Consider the following 26416-nt stretch of genomic DNA (forward strand, 5'->3'; position numbering starts at 1 on the left):
TCTCTTCCCGCACCTGCTTTCCGTCCACATCAGCACGGAGCCCCTGTTCTTGCCCAAGCTGGGCCCTCTGCCGGGAATGCCTTCTCGCCCTCGCTCGGGAGGCCAATGGGAATGCCCTTCAAGACCCAGCAGAGGCACCGCGTCCGTGACCCAGACGCCGCCAGCCCACAGGGACCCTGTCACTGAGACCGCTCTCCCCCTCCGGTCTCCCCCGGACCGCCATCGCCCGGCCCGCGGGCTGAGCAGCTTCGCTTTGGGTGTGAAAACCCAGCGCTATCCCGCGCAAAGCCCCGGAGACAAGCCAGGCAGAACGCAACTTCAGGCAGAATGGCCGCAGAGTGAGAAAGCTCACGGAGGGAATGGCTCATTCGTTTAGGAAATAACTGGAATGAACTTTTAGTGGGAGATCCAGTGAGTCCCTCATCCCCTATGCACTGTGGAACGCACACACCCACGCCCCATGGACGTGACCCAAAGGTGAGGGGACTTGAAATGGTGCTCAGTTGCTCGGTTCCAAGCGTGGCGAGGAGGGAGCCGGGAACGCAGAAGAGGAGAGAAGGGGCCAAGGTCGAGGGAAGGGGGGCAGCAAGCTAAGGCCTGAGAGAGATGGGCAGAGAGAAATTCCCGAGGCCAGGGTACCCCAGGGACTTGAAGATGGTGTTTAAACCCCTTCACACGTGAGCGTCTTTACTGTTAGCCTCCAACATTCAGTAAACCCTGTGATGGCACCACCATCCGGGCAGCGCCCTGGGGAAGGGAGAGGGGTGTGACCCAGGAGGAGCAGGGAGCCCGAGGATTTAGCAGAGAGGAGGGGGGGTGGCACTGGGCAGTTTAACCCATTGGGACGTGACAGGAGCAGGTGGCCCAGGAGGCTGGGGTCTTGAAAACTTGCTGGTGGAGGGGAATCCCCTCCCCCCCACACACACACTCTACTGCCACCTTCTGTGTGTGCACGGCCCATGTGGCCTCAGGACCCAGGCCCGTCCAAACCCCAGCTCCACCGCTCACCTGCATGCCTTGCTCTGGGTCAGCTTTTGTCTGTGGGGTGAGGCCCATGAACCGCAGTGCCATCTCCGCCCGGTTAGGAGTTTTCCGTGGGGAATGGAATAAGCCGGGTGCCCTGTCCAGCGGCGTCTGGCCCACAGGATGTCCAGTAAAAACATTAAGTCCAGGTGGCCTCTCCCACAACTGTGCCCTCGCTGTCGGGCCAGGGACGGGCAGAAAGCAGGCACTTGGTACAGTCAGTGTTTGAATGATCTGAGGATGGTCCCAGCCTCCAGACCTTAGGAGCCATGTCGGGAGGGCAGCATCCTCCACGCTGTGAAGCCGCCCGGAGCCTGCCGTCCCTGCCCCACCCACAGGCACAGGCCCCAGGAATGGTCCTTCCCGTGTCCCTAGGACACACCTGGGGTCTGGCGTGAGGGGCAGGCCTGCACCCAGGGCCAGGCTGCAGGGAGATCTGCCAGGAGGGGCAGCTGAGGGGCTGGGTGGGCGTCCACAGCCTACAGGAGACTCTGGGTCAGGCTGGGCCGCCAGGTGCCCTGAGAACACGGGGCTCCTGCAGTGCCGAGCCTTTTCAACCCCCCAAATCCCCACTGCAACGTCAGGCAGCATGGCCGCAAACTGCGTGCAGGCAGTTATTTGTAGACCGTTGGCGCTTCAGACGGTCCGCTGGTGAGTTCTCATCAGGGGTCCCAGGACAAGGAGCAAACAGAGGGGCCAGCACACTTGAGTCATTGGGGGCCTTGTGTCCTGTGGGAGGGAATGATCTAGAAGGAGAGTAAGGCAGAGAGCCCTGGGAGGGAGGATGGTGAGGGCTGACGCAGTGGGAGCAGGAGGGACCGGTGCTTCGTCACCAGGCCCAGCGCACAGCCCGGAGCCGGGCTACGCCTCCCCGACGGCGACCGGGAGGGACATCGCCGGCCCAAGAAGACACGCGACCACACGGCAGCCCAGGATGACAAGTACCGTTTATTCGAGTTACATGAACGGGCCCAGCCACAGGCTCGGCGCTGTCCCAGGGACCCGCAGAGACGAGCTCGGTCGCAGACCCCTTCCCCACCCCCCGAGCCGCGCCCAGTCCCACGTTCCAGGGCGGAAGGTCCCAGCATTGAACACAGGGCACGGGCGCCCCTCCTCGGGCGGTTCCGTCTCTCTGAGTCACCCCTCTCGGAGCCGCCGACCGAGCAGCTGGAAGGCCGTCAGATTAAATAAGCAAGTACAGGGGTTCCCAGAAGCCCGTGGGGGCCTCCGCTCCCGCAGAGGTGTGAGGGGGGCCCGTCCCAGGTGTCTGCGAGGCCGGCCTTGGCTCCGGGCCTGTGTGGCCGTGACCTCGGGTCAAGCTGTGGTGGGGGCGCTGCAGCTTCGTTAGCCGCTGAGGAGACGATGCTTTGAGCTTGGCTACGCGTACATGGACGTCCGAACGTACATGACCTTGGCTGAGCCGACCGACCTCCAGAAGAATATCAGCAAACAAACGAACAAAACCAGAGCGACTCTGGCCCCGGAATCCCACCCTGGGGCGGCTGGGGGTGGCATGGGTGGGGGATGGGGGCGAAGGCACGGAGCCCTCAGTTTCCCAGCATCGTCGTGGTTAGAGAAAAGAGTGGTCACATCCGCTGGCCAGCAGAGAAGAGGCACAGGCCGCCGCGCTCACGTGACTACCGACATTACAGTCTATCACACCGGGAGAAGCCACTGTACAGGGGAAAACCCATGGGATTAAGTAAGAGTTTTGCCAGAAGCAAAAGGCTATCCCTCTTTGGAACATTCCGGATCCCAGCCGGGCCAGGGCCGCCGGAGCTCATCGAAGGTGAGCCCGGTCCTCGGGAGGGGCTCGGTGCCAGGGGTGCCCGGGATGCCTCTGGTCACCCCCCAGGAGAAAGCGTCCCCAGAGGTGGTGTCAGAGGAAGAGCTGGGTCCGCGGGAGATTCCCGGGCCCACCGCCACCTCGGACCCCACCGTCCTCCCTGGTCCCAGCCAGCGGCTCCAGGACGCGGTTCTCCCGCGGGCTCCTCCCCGTGGCCGAGCTCCTGGGCACGGGCCGGCTGCCCCAAAGCAGTGACGGCCCGCGGCAGCCGAGGCCGGCCGGCCCCCGACGGGGCCAGCCACACGTCCCTACCCTGTTGCGCACGTGAGTGGCAAACGCAGAGACCGCACGTACGCTCGGCCTCGATGCCGGCTCCCAGATTTGGTTCTCCTAGTTTTAAAAAAAAAAAAAAGTCTTCTTAACCCTGATGCTGCGTCCTGACGGTAGAGGAGGGAAGCAAGATGGGGGAGTAACCAACTCAGCTTAACTTACATCAGAAGTAATAACGTCTACTGGGCTAGGAACAAAGACTAGAGGAGACATGTGCAAAAACAAGTTGATACCTACGTCAGCCCTCCCCACAAAACCGAGCGAGCGCGCAGGGAGCCCCGAACTCCTCTCCCCGCCACTCAGCCGACGACGCCCCCCAAGACGGTGGGTCTCTCCCAGTAAGTGCTACAGGAGCGCCAGCCCCTCAGCCCCAGCGGGCCATCCAGGTCCACAGCCGTGGGGTGCCCCCCCGCTCCAGAGCTGTTCCAGGCTGGAGAAACCGAGTCGGGCGGTGAGATGCCAGGTGCTGGCCGGGGTGGAAAGGTCAGATGCGGGAAGCCCTCGCGCCCCAGGCTCCGGGCGGAAGTCAGAGAAGCAGGGGAGAGCCCCCAGCCTGCCCAGGACTCCGCGGGGAGGGGGCCGGAGGGGCTGGGAGCGTGGGGAGGCGGCCCGGGGCCCGGGGAGGCCGGCCTGCAGTTCTTCACGGAAGAGGCAGATGGGGGCCTAGCGCGCGAGCGGCAGAGGGAGGGGAGGCGGCTCCTGTCAGGCGTAGAACTCCTCCTGCTTGCTGGGTTTCTGGTAGGCGCCGCCGTTGGCTTGTTTCGGCTCCTCCAAGGAGTAGCTGCCCTCGTCCTTCTTCTTCATCCGGTACAGCATGAAGCCCACCAGGCACACGGCGCAGAGGAGCCCCACCAGGCCGCCGGCGATGACCCCTGGGGAGGCGGACAGAGGCCAGCTCAGCGCAGCTGCTCCCGGGCTAAGCGGGCCGCCCCCACACCAAGGCTAAAGACAACCCCGTGCCCCAAAAACAGCAGTCCGCCCCCCGTCCCACCCACCCGAGAGAAAACTCACCTCCCAGCACTTCCTTCCTGTCCAGGAGGCCCTGTGAGGCCCCGGTGGCCCCGAGATCCACTGGGGATTCCTTTCGCTCCTCTCCTTTCTCAGGAGTCCCCGTTGCGCTCTCGGCGGTCGTGTCAAAGGTGAAGTCCTACGGGAGGGCAGGGACAGGATCAGGCTGGGTGGCCGCATCCAGGCCCATGTCCGAAGCCAGCAGCGGATCAGGCCTCCCCGGTCACAGCTGCCACCCACTCAGACAACACCCGACCCCGGACTTCTGGGACCTCCAAGCCAGGCCCCTCCCGCCACATCGCGCTGGACTGTGGCGGAGATATGTGCACGGATATAAATATGAAAATAAATAGGCTCGCTTTAGGGCAGTGGTCCTCAACCTTCCTAATGCCACGACCCTTTAACACAGTTCCTCATGTTGTGGTGACCCCCAACCATAAAATTATTTTCGTTGCTACTTCATAACTGTCATGTTGCTACTGTTAATGAATCGTAATGTAAATATCTGTGTTTTCTGATGGTCTTAGGCGACCCTGCTAGCGGTTCTCAACCTGTGGGTCGGGACCCACAGGTTGAGAACTGCTGCTGTAGAGCCTAAGACCATCGGACCGCTGCTGTAGAGTCTAAGACCGCTGCTGTAGAGTCTAAGACCATCGGAAAACACAGATAATTACATCACGCTTCATTAACAGTAGCAACATGACAGTTATGAAGTAGCAACGAAAATAACTTTATGGTTGGGGGTCACCACCACATGAGGAACCGTATTAAAGGGTCGCGGCATTGGGAAGGTTGAGAACCACTGCGTTCGTGTAAAATCGCCACGCCCCCGACGGCCCAGCATAAACCCCGGTAGAAGGGCGCACCGCAGCAGGGGCCTTGTGTGAGCCTGGGGAGCCTGGTGGTCTGGGAGGGCTCTGCCACTCTGGTCTCATTGCTTTAGTCTGTCCCGCTCCGGGTCCAGCCGTGGGGCGAGGGAAGGTGGGACCTCATGACCTTGCCTTCACGGTGGGGAATGGGACGTGCTCAGGGCACAGGGTGCTGGGTATGCCAGGCAACCAACCACTGTCCCCGCCCCAAGCCCTGTGCTCAACCAGTCAAAAGGGGCCGCCAAGCCCACTGGGCACCCACCGTCCCGGGAAGCACAGAGCCCGCAGGGGCCGGCACTCACCTCCTCCCCAGAGCCCTCTCCTTTTGGGAACTGGGTGGCAGTCCCAGCCTCGGCAGTCCTCTCGGTGACCGAAGGACCTCTCTCCTCCGTGACGGTCGTGTGAGGGTCGGCAGGGTGAGGGTCGAGCGGGCCCAGGCCTTCGGGGGCCGAGGTCTTATGGTGGTCGGGCTGCATGTCCCTGAAGGAATGCAAGGTGACAGGTGCCTGGGCAGTGGTGGCTCTGGTTGTCGATGCCCGGTGGGTGGTGGGGTGTGGGGTGGTCTCGCTGGGTGGGTGCGTGGTCTTTTCCTGGTTGGGAAAGCCAGGTTCCAGGTTGGCCAGGAGCGCTGTGTCTCGCTCCTGGTCTCCCGCTCCGACGGGCAGGATGGAGGTGGAGGCGGCCATGGTATCGGCGCCGGTGGGCTCTGGAGCCGTGGGCATGACCGTCAGGAGCCCCATGTCCTTCCAGGTGAAGGAGGTCGTCTGTGACACGGTGAAATCTGGCAGAGCGCCTGCAGGGCCAAAGCAGAGCTGGTTGGGGTGGGGGAGGCCGCAGTACATCCAAGCCGGCCAAGCTCCGGCTGTGAGGACCCCCGGGGTGGGTCCGGGGCCCCGGCTAGCACAGCCAGCTCTTCCTCCCGAGGAGCTCTGCCCCTGGGGTCGAGCGAGCTGACGCTGCACTTGACTCTGGGGAGTGAAAAGAGCTGCCTCTGTCTGCTGCCTGTGCCTCGGGACGGCCTGGTCTCGGAGCCAAGAGACACTAAGGCCACCTGGGCAGAAACCTTCCCGCACTGGCCGCAGCCCGCTCCCTGGCTGGGGTGTCCCAGGGCCCTGGGTCCCCGTGCAGGCCCCTCCGTTACACCTGCTCTCTCCGCAGAAAGGCCCAGCTCCCGCAGAGCAGAGGCTTCTGCCCTATCTCCCAGCCCCGGGCCCCCGCCCAGGCCACTTGCCCCACGGATGGCCTCAGCTCTCTTCTGAGGTCCAGCTCAAAAGCACCTCCTCTGGGAGGCCTCCCTGACCCCCTCTAGCTCAGGGACTCCATTTCCCCAGGGAGAGGGGACGTGGGGAGGCAGGGGAACGTTTATAAAGATACACACCCCACCAGGCTCTGTGCTGCCTCACAGCTAGTTCCCAACGGCCTTATGGAGTCCAGACATTCTTCCCATTTGACAGATAAGGAAACAGAGGCTCGGAGACGTCAAACAAGCTTCCAAAGGTTGCCCAGTGAGTCGAGAGGAGAGGAGGAGCCCACGTCTGTCTCCAGAACCCACCACCGTCCCTCCTCGCCAATACACGTTTTCTCCTGGCAACTCGAGCCCCATCCTTCTTCCCCGGCATCCCCACTCGGGCCCAGCCAGGGGGGCTGCCTGGCCACCGTCCTGGCCCACAGCCTGCTGCCGCCTTGGAGTGAGGGCCTCCTGCTGCTCACCTGCACCCGAGCCGGAGAAGTTGTCAGAGTCGTCGCCAGAGCCATCCTGATCTTCGGGGGGCACATTTGTAGCCACAATTTGCTGGAAAGGGATCAGAAAAGAGTCTGAGTGGAGGCTTGCCCGGGTGCTGAGCCCGTCGCCCCTAGCCTGTCCCCACAAGGCCTGACCCCCCACCCCAACCATCGCCCATCCAGGCCCTGGGCTGCTCACACACAGCACAGGGAGGAGCCTTGGAGGGTGTCTCTGGACTCTCAGCGCTGGGCAGGCTTTGCACCCCCCGACACACACACCTCCTAATGCTAGGACAACACCGTCCTGTGTCAGGTGTTGGGGGTGCAGAAGCACACGAGAGGGGACCAGGCCCTCGGTCCACGAAGCTCTGTCTGGTGAAAGAGCCAAGCCTCAGAGAGCAGACAGAGGACGCTGTTCCTGGAACACGGGCTGTGGCTCCCACGGGATCCCACCGGCCCAGCCCACACTGAGAACAGCTCTTGGGGCCACTGGCCAGGAAGCTTCGGGGTCCAAGACGGGGGCTTTCAGGGACCCCCCAGGAACAAGGACACAATGCCCTGGCTCCAGAAAGGCAGCCCCCGGCGTGCTGGGGACCAGGATACGGACACGGAGGGCCCCACGTGGCGGGCGGGGGGCAGAGAGGGCACGGGCTGAGTTGTCTGTGCCGAGGCAGGTGTGGCCGCGATGCTCCTTCCCACAGCTGAGCTGCCGTCCCAGCCACAGGCAGGCCTGGGTCGAGGCCCTCTTGGGAGCAGGGGAGGCTGATCTAGAGGGGCCCTGCTCTCAGGAGGCACCGGGAATGGGCCTGTGGGGGAACAGCCGTCCCAGGCATGCTGCCCGCCGGGCCCAGAGGCTGTAGGTGTCAGTGGTCCTGAGGCAGGGGCCCCACAGCAGGACCGGGGAGCAGGCCAGATGGAGGCGGGACGCTCCACGCACGGCCGAGGGGGCATGTGCAGTAACGCGGGCTCCAGGAGAGCAGGTGGGGAAGGGAGGGCCAGACTTTGACCCAAACAACCCTGCCGTGCAGTCTGTTTTGAAAGGACCCAGCATCCGAGCCAGAACCCAAAAGGGGCAACACAGGTCGGGTTGAGAGAACCCTTGGCCTTTGCCACTGCTGGCGGGGTGGCCCTGGGGACATGACTAACCCCTCGTACAGCCTCAGTCTCCCCATCTGTAAAACGGGGCGAGAGTCATATCTCCATTCCAGGATTATCGCAGAAATCCAGTGAGGCTATGCCCGTGAAGAACCTCACAGAGCCTGGCCGGCTGCAGGCGCCCTGCCAACCAGGGTGGCTGCCGGAACCCAGCTCGGGGCGGGGGGCCGGGGGGCCTGTCTGGGAAGAGGTGAGATGGAGGGGGGTAGCGTTTCAGGAGAAGAGGGGGCAGGAGGGCGCCGGTTCACAGGAGGTTCTGTGCAGATTTGTCAGAAGGCAGCCACCACCGAGGCTGGGCTCCAGGGAACTAACTGGCCTGCTCGCCAGGTCCTGGCCACGGCCACACGGCCACACAGCCACATGGCCTCACGGCCTCACTCTTGAGTGGAGCCGAGCAGGGAGGGACAGACAAGCCGTGCGGCCTCCTCAGGCTGCCTGGGGCGGAGCTGGACCAGGCGGGGGCTTCCCATCAGGGGAAGCGTCAGACACGTGTAGAAACCGCTGGGCTAGAAATACCACGGCGCTTCCTTTGAAAGTGCAAGACCCACACTGTCCCTCCCCAACCCTCCCAAGACAAGGGCTCTGGCCCCAGAAAGACCTGAGCTGTCACAGCCCATCTACAATGAGCAGCGTCCCTGACCGCCCCCTGCACCCCCGACCCCATCTCCAGTCTCTACTGTCCCCAGTGAGGCTTCCAACACCGGTCCCGCCTCCGCAGAGCCCCTCCCCCCAAGCCTGTCCCCGTAAGCCTGTCCAGAGTGAGGACCCCCCACCCCAACAAACTCCCATCCAGGCCCAGGGCAGACTGCTCCCTACTGGGCAGCTGGGGGTGGGAGGCAAGCATTCAGGGGACCCACCCACTGAGACCCTGTTCACCTTTGCCCAAGGCCTCTGCCCACCCGCAGGCCCTCCGCTGTCCTGAGAAGGCCCTGGGGATGAGCCAATGCCCAGAACCCGCCTCCCTCCCTCGGAGAGGAAGCTGGACGTGGGACAGGGCCGGGGCTCCGTCCAGACCAGCCTCCCCCACGCTGTAAAGAGACCGAGTCTTCCCGCAGAAGCCGTGGGCCAGGCCCCAGTTCACAGATGTCGGAACTAGGCCTGCAGAGAACTCAACACCCTGGGCACCCTACCCTGCCCGCCTTGGAGGCACCACCCGGGACCCAGGCAAATGCCAGGGAGGCGCAGCCTCTCACCTACACAGAGAAGCCACAACAGGTTCGCAGTTTCCCAAGAGGGCCTCTCATGACCAGATAAGACTTCGGATCTGCCCCGTCCCTGAAAACAATTTGTCTCCTCAGCTCGGCTCAGCTTATCCCTCCGTGGATCTTGTTTACACAACAAGCTCTTAAGCAAACACTTTCTCCACTGAAACCAGCTCCCAGGCCCCAGGGCAGCCTCTCCCTGCAGGGCCGGGTCTCCCAGCCCTCAGCGGGGAAGGGCTATGTGGCCTCCTCAGTCCCCTGCCCCTTGATGCCGCCTCCGGGATGGCCTCAGCTCCCCGGGGAGGAAATCAGCAGAAACTGCTGAGTTTGAACTTGGATCGCCAGCTGCCAGCTGCCAGCTGCCTGGGGTGAGACTTTGGTTTCACTCAGCAATCCTCTGTGCTAAGAATGTGTGGCCTCGTGTGGGACCCTGCCTCTGACACTGGTCCTCCCAAGAGACCGCTTGGCCGGGACCTGGGGCTCCTCGGGGACAGGTTGGCCCAGCTTGGCACCCACCTGGGACGGGAAGGAAGGCAGGCCAGCCATACCTTTCATGGGGCCCTTGCACATCTCTAAATCCCAGGAAATTCAGCTTTTCATACAAAAATCAAACCCTGGTGGTAAATCAAGGTCGGAACCGCCACATACCGTATTTTCCGGCGTATAAGACGACTTTTTAACCCAGGAAAATCTTCTATACGCCCAGTCGTCTTATACGCCGGAAAATACGGTACTCAGTTTGCTCCTTCCCCACCCTCAGCACAGACCCCCGGAGGCCCACCCGCCAGAGAGGGCGAGGCCAGGCTTGGCTGCGGTGGGGCTGGGGGTCGCGGAGACAGGAAAGGGTCTGAAAGCAGGCCGTGTCCGAGGCTGCCGTCTCCGGAGCACCTGCTCTCCTCCGCACCTGCCATCCCTGCCCCTCCCCGGCCCCAGGAAGCACCTGCCCAGCTGGCCCATCTGTCTGAAGAGAAACTTGCCTAAGCTTTTCAACACGGCCGTTGGCTCCAGAGAGCGTCACTGAGTAAGAATCCCTGCCCCTGCCCCTGCCCCAGAGGCAGGGGGGTGACAAAGGTGCCAGCCCAAATCCCAGGGGCGGAGAGGGATGGCATGGACAAGCACGGGGTCACGGCTGCCAAGGGCTGAGTCTTCGTCACTCAGCGGCCAGCCGCTCCCGAGAGCAAGTCGCGAGTCTGTGGCTAGAAGGCTGGCAAAGAAGCTTCGAGAGGCAGCTGCAGGCCAAGTCCTGGCAGTGCTCACCCACACCAGCCACACAGAGGGCCACCCTCCCGGGGGACCTCCAGCCGAGGGGAGCCCTTGCCCAGGCCAGCCGAGGGGCCCTGGGGCTGGGTTCTCCTCCAGAGCACCCTGGGCATGAAAGCTCCTTGGCAGGGTCGCAAGGCAGGGCACCAAGTGGGCATCTCAGAGGTTCAAGTAAGGCGCTTCTAACTCTGGGGTGACCGCTCCCCGACCCCCACACCACCCTATCAACTGCAGCCATCAGGTCCCAAGCCCTGTGGTTTCCAGCCCACACCCTGAGTCACTAACGTGTCACCTGCTGCTTGACTCAGTGGTGGATAAACCACAGGCCCTTTAAAAAGCACCACCGAGCCCATACGACCGAGTTGCTTCTCAGCCTTCCGATGCTGTGTGAGGAGGTCTGGCTTTGAGATGTCACGGGCCCTCAAATTCCACACCTGTGGGAGCATCACCCAGGGGCTTTGGGGAGAAAGGCGGGTGAGAGATGGCCGGGTCCTGGTGATCTCCCAGGGCCCAGAGCCAGGCGGCCTCCGGAAAAGGGGGCTGCAGAGGCTGGGCACAGAGAGCCACCCTACAGGGGACGCCAGGGCCAGGCCTTGAAACCCCCAGGCAGGCGGGCGAGGATAAGACCCGCTCAGCCCGTGTCACAAACACAGGCAGCCTCGGCAGCACCCAGTGGACGAGGGCTCAGGGGTCTGTTGGCCGTAGCTGCCCTCGCTGTGGAGCTGGGGGGCACCGACCCCTATTCCCAGCAGCTCAAGAAGCAGGAAACGAAGAAGCCTCGGTCCTGATGCCAGGCCGGGCCTCCATGCTGCTGGGCTGGGCCGAACCCGGCCACCTTTTCTTCTTCCTCTGCCTCCTCCTCCCTTCTCTTCTCCCCGTCCCCCCTCAGGTGTTCCAGGCGGTGAACAGGGCTGGGAAGGGGAGCAAGGGCCTCTGGGACAGGACCAGAGCCAGGGCCGCCAGCGGGGACAGGGCCCTCACCCGCGGCTGCCCCAGGCTGAGGCCAGCTCTCGGCTGCTTTGCTGGGTGACCTCAGCGGCTCCCTCCCTCGCTTTGGACCCTGGTTGGAAAACCCTAAACTGCCCTAGGGCTCTGACAGGCTGGCATCTGGGCGCAGGGGCCCCAAATCCTGTCCTTGAGGCCAGAGAGCTGTGGGTGACCAGTTGGTCACAAAGAGCCAGGCCGGGGTAGGTGGGAGAGGGCGGGACAGGCCCGGGGCCCAGGGCCCAGGACGGCCCGATGGGAGTGGGTCCATCGCTTCCTCTCCCAAGGCTTCTTTCCTGACTTGGGAGCTGCCAGGAGGCAAGCCAGGCCACTGAGGGGGCACAGAGGTCTGGCTGTGGCCTCCAGACCCTTAAACCTGCCCCTGCCCACACTCCTAGGAGGGGGGGGGCGCCGTGCCTCAGGGCAGCGCCGGCATTTCTGGCCTGACAGGCAGTTATTTATCAGCTCGGTGTCTCTCCACCAGAACCAAGTCAAGCTGGGGCCTGCAGAGGGGGTGATGGGACTGGCCCGGGTGGGAGGGGTCTGGGGAGCAGGCAGGCTCCCACCTTCACCCTGAGACAGCGCTTCCCTAGGGCCCCCAAAAGCCCCCAACCCCCCTGAGCACTTCCACTGGGAGGAGTGTCTTACGGGGGCTCAGGGGTCTGTTGGCCATAGCTGCCCTCACCGTGGAGCTGGGGAGCACGGACCCCTATTCCTACCCCTACCCCCCACACACACACACAACCCCACCTCCACGGTCCCCACACTGCCACCTGGACACAGACCTCGATGCTCTGGGGAATTCCAGGGCAGGGCAGGGGCGCAGGGCTGCATCCATCTTTAGCTTTAGAGACCCCTCTGCAGTAACGCTTCTCGTGGCACGGAATGCCAGGGTTTACAGACGGGAAACCCAAGGTCAAGGTCGCAGAGCCCTTTCCCCTGCCTCAGGCAGCTGGCCTGGGGCACCCCGAGAGGCCAGGGATGTGCTGAGAGGGGATCCTGGCAGCCAGGGCCAGCCCTGATGCCCAAACCAGGTCAGAGCTGCCGCCAGCACCCCAGGCCCCCCTCCACAGGAAGGGTGCAGCCTCCGGCCCTCATGAAGGGACTTGTCTGAGAACAGGCCCCGCTGAGGGCTGCGTGCGGGGCCGGAGCCGGGAGACCAGTTCCTCTGCTTTCCCCGCCTGCCAGAGCCCGGGCCGCTTGGAAAGATTCCGCTCGGTGTTGAGCAAGGCCGCCCGGCCCGGCCCAGGCGGGGGCTGCCCTGCGAGCCAGACAAGGAGGGGCAGGGAAAGTGACCGGCCCACGTTCCGGGAAAACCGGGCTCTCGCCTGGGCCCTGCTCCCAACGTACGGGCTGACCTGGGAAAGACCCTGCCGGGCTGCCCACTGGACCAGGTGCTCAGCCGAGGGGTGTCTAGGGGGCAACTCGTCCCGAGCCTGTGTCTGGGGAACCAAGGCTGGCTTGCCCTCGAGGGGCACCCGAGGGTGGCACACCACAAACATGGTCGCTCAGGAGGGTGAGGTGGGGGATGCGGGGATGGGGGGGCTCTTGATCACAGTGACTCGGAGTCATCGATCTCAGCTCCCCAAAGGGGGCTATGGCCCAGGCAGATTGCTGGAGAGGTCCCAACTCAAGGTGACCCCGGCGATGGGAATTGGCGGCCCACGAGGACGGACAGAGGGAGCACCAGGCCTCCGGAGCCTCGGCCCTCCCCGGCGCTGGCTGTCCTAACGAGACAGCCAAGGCCGGAAGCTCAGTGCAGGATCCTCCAGACGCACACCCCACCTCCCCCCCATGAGGGCCCCTGAAACTGCTCCCCAGCTGATTAATTTCCAGACTCCTCCAGGCCCGGGGGGCCTGTCACCTCGGGCACAGGGGCTTGTAGAGACAGCCTCCCCTGCGCTGGCTAAATAAAGCGTTCTTCGGTTTCACTGGAGGCAGGAACGTGCAGCTTCTGACACACCTGCAGCCAGCAGCGCCCCAGCTGTGCGCACGGGGGAGGGAGGCGCGCTCTGTCACCCAGATGTCCCCACCGTGTCCCCTTTAGAGTAAAAACGCCGCTGGGAAGGCTAAGGGGTGCCAGTCACCCACGGGAGAGCGGAAACCAGCTTTTGGGGGGAGGGGGCTGTTCTGGAACGGGGGTGCTGGGGGTGAGCAGGACTGTGGAGGGTGGGAAAGGACTGCTAAAGGGAAGCGGGAGGAGCCAAGAGCACGTTTTCCAACCTGGGTCAGAATGCGCGCCAGCCAGCTCCATACCCAGAAAAGAAGGGCTCAGTGAATTCCCTTCGCCCCGGCGCTGGGCCGCAGACGTCCTTGGCGTGTCTCCCGCACACGGACCAGTGACGGGCTAGTCTGGGACCTGCCTCTGGCATAAGGCGCAGTTCAGAGCGGTCAGCACACGGAGGCTGCTGGGAGCCCTGACAGGCACACAGGAAGGGCAGCGTGTCCTTGAGGGGGTCCCATGGCAGAGCGGAGCTGGTGCTCTCTGGCCTGAGTGACAGAAGGCAGAATTTCCTAGAAAAGTGCCGAAGGAAGGGGGGTCCGAAGGGTGGGGAAACCCTCAGTCTGCAGTTCTGGGCACCAGCCACTGTCCCGCACAGCCGGGCGCCCTGCTCAGCAGGCCTGACCCCCCCCCCCCACCCAGGTGCCCTGCTGTCTGGGTTCCACGGGCCTCCTCCCACCACCTGCCAGCCCACGCACCCCTCCCCGGGTCAGGAGCCAGCCCCTGGCAGAGGTCAGACAGAGGGGAGCAAAGTCTGCCTGCCAGGAGCCAGGTTTGCAGGCCCTGTGACGTCAGCACACGGGGTAAGACCAGGCGGCCATTCACACGGGGTGACTACAGGCCCAGGTCATGGCCACTGGGTGGGGGGCTCTCTCCAGGGAGCCTTAGCCCCAAAGCTCTCCCCCAGACTTGCCCTTCTGAGCCCAGGAAGGGACTACAAATCATGCCACGTATGTTATTTCACTGAGTCCTTTCAAAAGCCCCTCTGAGTCACACAGAACATGAGAAACCCCAGCGTACAGATGAGGAAACCGAGGCTTAGTGGCAGATGCAGACACATGCCTGGTTACACAGGGAGGAAGTGATGGAGCCTGCTATTGACCTGGGTGGGCCAGACCCCATGCCCTGTGCTCTCCCCAGCCTTCCCCGCACCCCGCTCCCAGCACCTCGATCTGGGTGGGCCAGACCCCATGCCCTGTGCTCTCCCCAGCCTTCCCCGCACCCCGCTCCCAGCACCACCAGGTGGGACTAATCAAGGCCGACTAGCCAGCCAGTTCTGGGTCCCATCCTGCCTGCCCAGCCCCAAGGCTTCAGGACCCCAGGCCCTACCCCAGAGGAAGGCAGACCCCTAGATGGGGGTCTAGCAGAAGGTTCCTGTTCCTCAGGGGGCAGAGGGAAAGGGCAGGAAGGGGCTCTCTGCTCCTCACACAATTCCCGGAGCCCAGGATGCCTCAGCCAGTGCTGCCAGGCCTCGGGCCGGCTTCCTGGCTTAAGCCTTCCCAGGACTTTATAACAACCAGGCCTATCCCAGGAGAACGGCACCTAGACCCATCCCCCGAGCCCCCGTCCCCCCACCCCAGGGTGCCTGCGGGGGATGGGAAGGGGAGGCGGGGGGCAGTGCCGAAGACCTCGCTCAGCCAAGTGGCCGGACCTCCTAGCCTGGCCCTCAGCCCAGCAGGCCTTGCTGCCCAGACCCTCCCCATGCCCCATCCTGAGGCGATGCGGTCACCAGGGCCGGCAGCACCGCACCCCAGCGGTTCTCTTTGAAGTGACGTCAGAGGCTCCTCAAACCCCCGCAGCCCGGGGCCCCGCGAGCCCAAACCTGACCACACATCCGTCCAGGACACTCCCTGGAGACGGGACACCAAGGCCCCGAGTAGTTTCCCGGGCAGCAGGGATGCGGAGAAGCTGCGGGAGGGAAGAGCCGGTGCCGCCCTGTGCACCCACCATGGCACTGACACAGCCAAGTCCCCAAACGGGTCAGGCGAGGCCCCCGGCTTCCGCGGCCCTGAGGTGCCGGGGCGTGGAAACGGAAGTCCAGGTCCTCCAGCCCCCGAGGCCCCCTGGTGCCCAGCACAGGCCAGATGCTGGGGTGGCCCAGCTCCCCTCGGCCCTCCAGAGGTCCCTCCCCATGTCCCCAGGTCCCATCCACCCTGGCCAGGTCCCAGAACCCGGTCTCCTCAGTAGGAAAGGTGGTGAATTCAACATCACTGCGGGGGGACAGTTCCCCACACCGCGTGGTCCCAGAGCAGGGCTGGCCTATCTGCACAGACCGACGCTCCTGTCTGGTCCCCATAATAGCCACCCTCTCTTACATGGACGCCTGGACCAGGCAAGGACCCCTCCAACATCTGCCCAGGGCTTTTAGATCTGGTCAGGCCAGGTAGGGCTCACGACCCCCACGCTCGAGACAGAACTCTCCGGGACAGCAGGCAGGCTTTGCCCAGACACCCCCCAGTCCTGTCACATGGCCACGAGACTTATGAACACTCAATGCATGACCTCACCTCTCAGCCCCCTCTCCCCATTTCACAGACGGGCTCACTGAGGCCCATGCACAAAGTCACTCAGCAGTAAAGAGGGCCGGGGCTGGAAGCCAGGCCCCCAAGCCCTCGTCTGCCTTCCTGTGGTGCCCCCACCCCATGGCCAGCACACAATGGGCTCATGGTCAAGGCTGGCTGGGTGAGTCTCTGCAAAAGGCCCGTGGGCCTGGCACCGTGACTCAGCTGATGAGCGGAGCGATAAACAGACCTGCCTTCCCCACTGCCCCAACCTGCCCACCGTGGCTTCCGTTCCTGCTAATGAGTGGCCCTGGGGCAGCGGCCAGGGTGCCTGGGTGTGTGCAGATAATACTCCCTGACCCCCACCCCCAGCCTGACCTCGCCCAGGGCCTCGTCCACCCGAGGTTCCCACACTGAGCGCCAAGTCCACCTCTTCCACGCAGCTTGCCCTCACTGCACCCCACAGGCGCCCCTCAGGTAGCTGGTGCTCCCCTGAGCCCACCCCCGTCCCCCAGGGCCACCTCCTCCTTCCCAGAACAAGGTCTCTCTGCAGCCACAGGGCTGTCAGAGCGGGCGAAGGGAAGGGAGGCCCCTTGAGCAGGTGGGGAAACTGAGGCACACGGCCAGGGCCAACCTGGGACGAGGACGGCCAGGAGCCCTGGCTGCCCTTTCCGGCGGGAATAATGCCGCAGACTCCTACAGCCAGGGGTGGAGGAGGGTCCGAGCTGCCGCTCCAAAGGGAGACGGCGGCCAGAAAGGGAGGGGGCGAGGAACACAGCCTCCTGGCTTCTGAGGAGGAAGTGGCAGGCAGGTGGGTGACAACCAGGTTTCCCGAAAAGCTCTGGACGGCAGCCTATCATCAGGAGAGCCTGGGGGGAAACCGAGTCAGGACTGTCCAGGCCAAGCCCAGCCTTAGCTGCAACCCGTGCTGCGGGCCTGCCCCACCATCCCACCCCTGAGTGCACACACAGACACCCCCCCCCCCACACACACACACGAGGGCCCCGTGGGGCTGCACCCCCAGGTGAGTCAGTGGGAAGCGTTTTTCCCAGGGCTGAAGGCCAGCGGAAGAGCAGCCTCTACATATAATTAGGCAGCCCACAGAGCCATAAACGCCAGGAGAGATCCTCACGGGGTTCCCGAGGCAGGAGAGGGGGGCCTCGGAAAGCCTAGGAGTTCCCGGGTCAACAGGAAGCATGGCTGGGCAGACAAGCGAGTCCAGGAGAAGGTCCTGCCACCAGCCCCCCCTCTCCGGACCCGCCGGGCCCAAGCCCGCGCCTGCCGACTGCACTCTTCTTCCTCGGAGGGCCGGTGTCCCAACACTTTCGGTCCCCAAACCTGCACAGCCTGGCAGGCAGCAGGACACCTCCCAGAGGAAGCCTAGGCCCCCCCCCCCACACCACCCTGGCTCTGGACCCCACAGCACCGAGCCCAGAGGAGCGGATCCGGGGCCCCTGGCTCGGGCCTGGGAATGCAGCAGACCTTGTAGTGCCAGCTCCCACCCCACGGAGCTTCCTGAGGACAGGAGGCGGCGGGAACAGCGCAGGCACAGCTAGCCCTTCCTGGGGCCAAGGGGAGGCTCGCTGGTCCCTCAGAGCTGGAAGGTACAGTTGCTTAAGTGACTTGCGACCTCAAGCTCTACAGCCTGCGCCCCAAACGAGCCTCCTGCGTCAAGGGACAGCTTCACGCCTGCCCTCCCTTCGCAAGGCCACTCCGAAGAGAGGTTCCAGGGTGCGCACTCCGCCCGGAGCCCAGCCCCTGCTGGATCAGCTGGAGGGAAATGACAGGGCGCTGAGCCTGTTCCAGGTGCAGGAGCCGGCGCCAAAAGCTCTCTTTCCAGACTCCCTAATCCCATGCCTTCTCTCTAGACACACGTAGGCAGGCCCTGGGGGAGAGTGGGGGGGGGGGGGGGGACTTTCAACCCAAGACTCCAAAATTGGTTGTTGAAAAGAAGGAGGAAATCAGAAAATAGTTTGTTCTGTAAAAGGACCAGGGTTCTGGGGCTAGACGTCATTAATGGCCAAGTCCTCGTGTGTGTGGCTGCTCCAGCCGGGGGACCTGGAGTGCAGGGGGGCAGGCGGGGGACGCCCGCACCGGAGCCAGGAGCCCTGGATTCTGGTAACCCAGCTGTGCCATGGTGCGTGGCTCTCGGGCTTATTCTGCAAATGTGCCCCCACCCCCCTGCCCAAGAGGAAAGACAGTGCAGGCTGGCTGCTGTCTGGGTTCAAGACTGAGGGTACCATCCGAACAAGGGAACTGTATGCCCCCCAACCCACTGGGCCTCGGGTGCACACTCCCCACCCGCCTCTCATGGGTCCCCCTGTCTCCTGACCTAAACTTCCTGGGAGGAGCTCTTGCCTGTCCCTAAGTGACCATCAAAGGAACCCAACCCAAACCCAGTAAATTACCTAAATCCTAGGATTGCCCACAGCACTGTTCAGGCCACTGCAACGACCCCTCCATTCAAAACACGCACACATATGGTTCTTCAGGATGGAACCGCAAACACCCATGAGGGCTGTGCAGGATGCAGTGGGCTCCGTGGGGAAGACTTGACAGCCCATCAATTTATTCATGCCATGCACATTCACGTGTACACACACACACACACACACACACACACACACACACACACAATCCTGGTTCTGCCCCTTGGAGGGGCTCGGCTCTACGGGCTTCACCCACAAAATGGGGCAATGACAGAGAGTATGAAGGTTTGGGGTGAAGATGAAATAAGGTCGGGAAAGCCCTGAGCACTCTATGGCAGGTACTCAGTTAAGGATAACTATATCGACAGCTAACTTTCCCCGGGCACTTTCATTACCAAACGCTTTCACGAATCCATTATGAAATGAACACGCAAATGACAGAATGAGGACAGGGAGAACAGGTATGTTACCCGCTTTTCACGGGACATCAAGATTTGGAAGAGAAGTGACTCACCCAAGATTACGTGGTAAATTAGGGGCAGAGTTGAGACTCGGTCCTGGGGCTCCGCTCTGCCCAAAGCTGTGTGTGGCCTGCCAAACAGTAAGGTGTGCAAAGACGGCGCACGACAGTCCAGACCAACACGCTGAGCGGAGGGAGCCGGGGCCCACGCTACGAACGAGGCCTTGGCCAGTCAGGGTTTACGGCCAGTGAGCCTCGCTGGGTCCAGGCTACCTGTCACTGGCAAGTCACTTACAACGCAAGCCAGGCAGAGGAGCATGGGTCATTAGGTGCTCCCACCCAGAGGCCATTCCTATCTGCTCACCAGGGAGCCCTGGACAAACTCCCTTCAGCCCTAGCTGGTTTGACTCAGTGGATAGAGCATTGGCCTTCGGACTGAAGGGTCCCGGGTTCGATTCCAGTCAAGGGCACATGCCCGGGTTGTGGGCTTGATCACCGGTAGGGTGTGCAGGAGGCAGCCGATCAATGATTCTCTCCCATCATTGATGTTTCTCTCTCTCTCCTTCTCCCTTCCTCTCTAAAAATCAATAAAAAAAAAATATATATATATATATAAGAGAAAGAAAGAAAGACTCCCTTGACAGCCTCTCTGTCATTCTGGGCACTAGCAGGAACACGGCAGAGGTCCCAGCGGAGGTCCCCGAAGGCACAAGGCCCACGTGTCTCAGATCATGAACATCACTCAGAGGTGAAACCCTTACTCCCAGCTGAAAACTCTGGTCTTAGAATTAACTCTTAACCCAGCAGACTCGTTTCTCAGAATGGAGAAAAGTGCCAATCAGAACGGAACGAAAGAGTGGCTAACTACACTTAAACACACCCATGTCATTTTCGGCTGCTCCCAGATAGAGATGGAAGAGTTGGGGGACAAAATGTGGCAACCTGGGGGCACCCGGGCACAGGGGCCAAGCACTCTTCTTCGGAGCTCCATGAGCCCAGGAGACGTAAGATCACCTGATGCAGTGGCAACAGTGAGGACCCTAGCATCCAGAGGGTCCATGATGGCTAGCGTTCTTCTGTTAGCAGAGGAAGGGAAGTAAATAGTCCAGGAAGCCCTGCTCAAAGCAAGAACACTCTTGAAGGTCCCATGGCTTCTTAGCTCCCCGAGAAAGCCCTGTATACTTCAGTCCCAAGGGATTTCAGAACCCCAAATTCTGCTGCAAGAGAAAAAGATTCCTCTATGAAAGACTCCAAAATTCAAGCTTCTCACTAATTCTTTCCAGGCCCCTCTCCCCTCCCACCCCCTCCCCGCCGATCTGGGTTAATGAGGTTTTATTGGAACCCACCATGAGCCACAGGTAGAGACTTACACCGGCTCCACCCTCGCCCTGGAGCCGAAGCCAGGAGTGACATCACCTCTGGAAGGCTGCGAGCCTGGCAGAAGCTGTGAGCACCGCCCCCACCCCACCCACTCGGCCCGGCCGTGGGGAAGTGTCTCTACTAGCCCCCATAATTAAGGCAAAAAGGAATTTTATGCCTTTCAAGAAAGAGAAGAGGGAACGAGAGAAAAAACAGCAAATAACCATTCCAGAACAAGCCATTTTCCTTGCGTGGCAGAAACAAAAGACCACAGAAACCTTTTGAGACAAACCTGTTCCCTTCTCTCGGGAGTGGCTCGGAGCAGCCTCCCCTGGCCCATTCAAAGGCAGGTGCCCAGGCAGCGCACCCTGCCTCACCAGGCCCCAGGGGAGTTCTGACCTGCTTCCCACGGGGACCCAAGTGAACCCCGAGACACAGATCTATCTGTGTGACCTATGGACATCGTCTCCCCTGTTAGGCAAACCCCGCCGCCTCATTTCTCTCAGGAAACGGGGAGAGGTGAGCTCTGCGAAGGCGTTTCATGGCAGCTTAGACACCCCCTTTTACCCAAACCTGGAGAGGAAGAGGGCAGGGCTGGGCAAGAGATCACAAACTAAACTTTAGTTAAAAGAGAGAGAAAGACCTGAGCTCCAAGCCACAGCCTTCCCTCAAAGCTTAGGGCTTTCAGTCTCAGGTCTCAGTTCCACCACCTCAGCTCTAAGGGGCCTCCCTCCCTCCCTCCTTTCCCCCTTGAGACTCAACTAGCCCCTGGGCCCTGTGTCTCCATAATGTGTCAACGTTTCTAGGCAAGAAAAAAAAAAAAAAAAAGCCCCACACTGCAGTCTCTGCCCCTTCCCCACACAGGAGAACTCTGAGCACCGTGGTCCCCAGAGAATCTCAAACCCCACCTGCTTCCCTGTTAACGGTCACTCTGGGATCCAAGCGCCCAGACACACCAGCCTCGCCCAAGGCAGTCAAAGCCACCACGGCCTCCGCCCCCCCATTCTGGCTGAAAAAAAAGGTGGAGAACCCCACCTCAGCATCCCTGCTGAGGCCCCACCTCGGGCCTGGAGACAGTGGAGCAGCCAGGTAAGGCCAGGTGGGCCCGGGAGGTCAGCCCAGCACCCCCACTCTCTCCTCCAGAATGGCCACTGCGATTCAGGAGGAAAACTGAGGCCCACAGAGGCCGGCCAAGGAGAAGACAGACGTCAAATTCTTAAACCTGAAAGCCGGGGCAGCACTGAAGACCCTGCGCAGAAATCCTATCTGTCGCCATGGCTCCCCAAATAGGGTACCCCCCCACCACCACACACACACACACACACACACACACACAGCCCATCAGTAAGTCAGGAGGCATCAGGGACCTTCGCCTGGAGTTCCAAATGCTCCCAAGCACAACAGTCACCTGGGAAGCAGGAGGGCACTGCCCAAATGCGCCCGGAGAGCACCTCACCTGGACCAGGCCCCGGAACATGCCCAAAGCTCTCCCTAACTGGGGGCTGTGACTCTCGGGGCCAGGACCTTACAGAGGGCAGCGTGGCCGGGACGAGTCCAGATCCCACGTTCCCCAAGTGACGGGCCCACCCCCGCCGATGCTCCTTCCCAGCCCACGTGCCTCCCTGCGCCCGAGCCGGGAAGTCGAGCCATCCAGATGTGGTGGCGAGAGGCGGCCACTTCCGGAAGGGGAAGCGCCCCTCGCTCCGCACCTCCCCGCCCTCTGCATCCCGGAGGGATGGCCGGCCCGGCCCGGCGCCCCCGGTGCGGGCTGGGGGTGGCCGCGGGCAGAGGCAGCCGGCGCTGACACCTTGGCGGCGGCCGGGGTCCCAGCCCCCGGCAGGGCCGGCGCTGCGGGGCGGTTCCCAGGAAAGGGATTCAGGGGCCGAGAACAAAGCGCCCCCGATTGGGGAAGGCGGGCGAGCGGCCGGCGGCCAGGGCGGGAGACCACTTTCTGGGGACCCTCGGGATCCTCTTTGTCGGCCAGGCTCCTCTCTCGGGGAGACCCACCCCTCGTCAAGGGTGGATGCTGGAGTCCTAGCCGAAGGCCTCCCCAGCCTCGGGCTCCACATCCGTCCCTCTTTGCCCAGCTCCACGGGGCGGGCCGAGGGACCCGCCTTCCCTCCCAGCGCGCGGCCCCAGCACAAAGCCGGGCCGGGGGAGGGGAAGGGCCGCGCCGGGTCCCCTCGCTCGGAAGCCGTGCGCCACCCCGCCGTCCCCAGCGCGGGCGCGCGCCCCTCGCGGGCGGCACAACTTCGGCCCAGAAGTTGGTCCCCGCGGCTCCCCGGCGCTTCGGGGCCAACTTCCCGGAACCTCGGCGGCCGGCTCGGCCCGGCTCCCCGCCGACGGCCGACGGCAAGCGGCCCGCAGCCCGGCCCCCGCTCCTGGGCCAACGCGCCCGCCGGCTCCCGCGGGGCTCCGCTGCGCCCGAACTTGCCTCCGCCCAGGGGGCCGGCGCCCGGTCTCGGCGGGTCCGGTTTGAATTAGGGTCTGCGGGAGGGGCGTGTGGCCGCGGTCCCTGCATCCTCCCGGGTCACCGGTGGGCTGCCCGGCCACCGCGGCGCCTGGGGGGACGGGCTGGGAGCCGGTGACCCCGGGTGCCGCCGCGGGCTGGCGGGCTCCGGCGCCTGTTTTACAAACGGAGCGGGGGCCGGGGGGCCGGTGCAGGCTGCGTTCCGCGGGGCGCTCCAGCCCCGAACCCGGAGCGGCGGAACCCACCCGGCGCCCACCGACGGCGGAGGCGACTGGGGCGGGAGCCCGGGTCTCGGGGTTCACCGTCGCCGGGCTAGCGCGGGAAGAAGCTAAGTCCAAGGTTCCCCTCCCCCTCCACGTGCCGCCGCCGGCCTCGGCGGGTCTGCCAGCCCGGCTTCCCGCCGCCCCCCAGCCCGGCCGCGGCCGCACTCACCGGGAGGACCGGCTGCAGGCGCAGCGCCAGCGCGCACAGCGAGAGCCAGAGCGCCGCGCGCCTCATGCTGCCCGGGCCGGCGGGGGCGCGGCGGGCTGCGCGGGTCGGGGCGGCGCGGGCTGCGCGGGGCTCGGGCCGGCTCCGCCGAGTGCGCTGCGCTCGGCTCCCTCGGGCGATGCCCCGCGTGCGGCTGTCCGGGGCGAGGCGTGCGGGGCCGCCGGCTGCAGTCCGCTCTCTCGGCTCGGATTCCTCCCGACTCAGCTCGGCTCGCGCCCGCCCCTCTCCCGCCGAGCTCCGCCTTAGAATAAACCCACAGGCCCGGAGCCGCTGCAGAAAACTAGACCCCCACCCCCAGCTCGCCAGGTCTCCGGGCCAGCCCCAGTCCCCACCCCCGGACCCCGCCCCCTGAGCCACCCAGCCCGGCCCCTTGGACCGCCCCACCCCCGGAGCCGGGCCCCGCCCCCTCCCGCACCGCTGGGGTAGAGCCTTTGCCGGGCTCCCGAGCCACGCGTGGGCCCAGCGGGCAGTGGTTCCGGCGTCTCAGCTCCGCTGCTCTCGGGTGGCGGGGACCCGAGCTCACCCCCTTCCGCCCCGGCCCAGGGCACTGGGGCGCCGTCCGGGAGGGGGCGGGAGGGAGCTAGTTGGACCGCGACTGCGGGCGCCGGTCTGCAGCGCCCTCTGGGCGGACACGGAGCGCCCTCCAGGTGTGCTGGGCCCCCAGGTCCCGGAGGGAGCACTTCGGGCCGCGGTGCTGGATCCCGAGTGAGGGGGGCCTTCAACCGAGGGGTCCCTCCCGCACCTCTCCGACCGCCGGGGGGCTCCCCGCGCCCTCCCTCCCCAGCGCAGTTCCCGCAGGTGCTTGCGTTCTGCCTGCACTGAACACGTTGGAAGCTCAGGAGGGGTAGTGAGAAAGGGGGGAAAAAAGGAGTTTTCATCTCTTTCTATGAAGACAGTGCCCTCTCTCGTGCTCCTCGGAGCTAAAAGGAGAAATAAACGGCTTGGTGTCCAGGGGATCGCCTCTGGCCTGCTGCAGAGGCACCTGTGGAGCTCCTGGCCTTCCTGGTTCCCTGAGCTGGGCAGAGAGTTTGCATCACCCCTCCGGCACCTCCGTGCAGAAGGCCAGGGAAGGCCTGCGGGCGGAGGGCAAAGGGCCTGGAGAGAAGCGGCAGAGCCGCCCTGCCTGCAATCTGTGAGGAGAAGTGGTGCCAAATGACCTCCGGACCTGAACCTGGAGGCCACAGACGGTATCTTCCCCACCCAGCCCTCCAGGCAGCCTCTGCAGCCCGGACTGGGAACCGCCGGCTCCTGAGGCTTCTGGGCCGCTCAGGCAGTCTCTCTCCAGTGTTTCTCTTTAGGAGTAAACATTCCTGGGTTCTGGGTTATGCGGTTGGGGACAACTGGCCGGAGTCCCTGGATTCTCCCCACCCTCCCAGCAGCGTCCTGCATCCCCCTCTCAAGCCAGGCTCCTCCATCTGAGCACTAACAGCCAGGCCCCCCAAACAGCACTCCGCCCTGTTTTGCCCCTGCTCCTGAAAACCTGTTGGGCCTCAGGCAGCTCTCCCTTTTGGGGTCTCAGCTTCCCCTCTGTGTCCATGGGGGATGATAGATCCTCATCAGGGTTCTTGGGACCTGATGCGAGTCCCAGGTGCCTCCGTTTCTCAGGTCATCCGGCATCAGGGCGGCAGCAGGCTGGGCCCCTCCGCAGCTCGGGGAGTCCTGCTGGGGGAGAAAGTCCTATTGACAGAAAGCTCTGAGTGTCCCCAGGGGCCCGCTCCAGTCTGGTTAGCTCTCTTGTCTTTTTAACCCAATGTGGAGGAAATATTGGTCAGTTTGGAATCTGGTCTTTCTCGACCGCACAAAATAAACAAAACTGGAGTCAGGAGGGTGTGATGGCGTGTTTTTTGTATTGTAGAAATGACCAGTTTATTGTTTCTTTCAGAATAGATTTGCCCCAGATCCATGTGTATTCCTTTGGGCCAATTAGGAAGAGGCGGGGCCCCAAGAATGACACATATACAGAGACGGGAAGCAGAGGGTCAGGGCTCGCCTGGACCCAGCTGACCCCTGGCCTGCTGTGATCATCCAACACATCGCGCGGAAGCCACGCGCCCCCCGCCGCCCTCAGTGCGGGCAGCACAACACTGTCTTAAAATCCTACGTGTCGTGTGCACAGACTACATGAATGTGCTATAAAAGGACATTTTCCTAGGGGAGGAAAACGGGGTGGGGCAGCGAGGAGAGCATTTAAGTTTATTATGTATTCCTAAATGCTTATGAGAACATATACCTTATCTAATGTTTTAAATTGGAAGTTATTTTCTGAATCAGTGAAGATGCTTTCAACCTCAAGGAACAGCTCCCATTCAAACTGTTTGAGTAATAGGGCAGTTATTGCGCCCGGCCAGTGTGGCTCAGTGGTTGAGCATTGACCCATTAAACCAGGAGGTCATGGTTTGATTCCCAGTCAGGGCATATGCCCCGGTTGAGGGCTCCATCCCCAGTGGGGGGCATGCAGTGATCAATGATTCTCTCTCGTCAGTGTTTCTGTGTCTGTATCCCTCTCCCTTCCTCTCTCTAAAATCAATAAAAACACACATTGTTAAAAATAGGACAATCATTGCATGTACCTGTCCCTGCATTATCCACTGTACAACCCAAACCGCCTCAGCACTGGACGGAAGGCCCTGCCACCCTTCAGCTCTGCCCCCCCGTGTTGCTCCATCCTCAGAGTGGTGGCAAGATGGGGCATTGTTTCCAGGCATCGCAGCTAGCAGAGTCATGTCCACAAACAAGGCCACCTTCTCCTAGTGTTTTCCTTAGGAATAAGGAAATAGTTCCCTGAAGGTCACCCCCATACACACACACACACACACACACACACACACACACACACTTCTTTTCCCACCTCACTGGCCTGAAGTGGGTCCCATGCCTTCATGAAGCCATCGCTAGGAAGCAGATCTTCAGTACCAGTGTGGGTGGAGATTAACCTTCTTGGATATGGGGAAACCATTGCCACGGCCATTCAGTACTTGGACTTCTTAAAGAGTATGAGATGTGCCCTGACCGGTTTGGCTCAGTGGATAGAGCGTCGGCCTGCGGACTGAAGGGTCCTGGGTTCGATTCCGGTCAAGGGCATGTACCTTGGTTGTGGGCACATCCCCAGTAGGAGGTGTGCAGGAGGCAGCTGATCGATGTTTCTCTCTCATCGATGTTTCTAACTCTCTATCCCTCTCTCTTCCTCCCTGTAAAAAATCAATAAAATGTATTAAAAAAAAAAAAGAGTATGAGATGCATGTGAGGGCATTCTGCTTCAAGATGATACAAAACACACAAAAAATGGAATTATCACATGACCTAGCAATTCCACTTCTGGGCATATACCCCAAAGAATTAAAAGCAGGGAATGAACAGGTATTTGCAC

General features: G+C 62.7%; 1 protein-coding gene across 2 annotated transcripts; it reads right to left on the reverse strand.

Moving 5' to 3' along the window:
* Positions 1–1952: 1952 nt before the first annotated feature.
* Positions 1953–23332, reverse strand: SDC1 (syndecan 1). Of its 2 annotated transcripts, none has more exons than XM_054728149.1 (5): positions 22993–23332; positions 6727–6808; positions 5319–5809; positions 4151–4286; positions 1953–4011 (listed from the first exon to the last, which is right to left on the reverse strand). In XM_054728149.1, exons 1-5 carry the CDS (start codon positions 23056–23058, stop codon positions 3842–3844), a joined length of 945 nt encoding a protein of 314 aa, XP_054584124.1. In that variant the 5' UTR covers positions 23059–23332; the 3' UTR covers positions 1953–3841. The 2 variants fall into 2 exon arrangements, with proteins under 2 accessions (XP_054584124.1, XP_054584125.1); XM_054728150.1 differs by lacking the exon at positions 22993–23332 and adding an exon at positions 19746–19793.
* Positions 23333–26416: the final 3084 nt, after the last annotated feature.

Source organism: Eptesicus fuscus, chromosome 16, assembly GCF_027574615.1.
Source record: "Eptesicus fuscus isolate TK198812 chromosome 16, DD_ASM_mEF_20220401, whole genome shotgun sequence".
Lineage (NCBI taxonomy): Eukaryota > Metazoa > Chordata > Mammalia > Chiroptera > Vespertilionidae > Eptesicus > Eptesicus fuscus.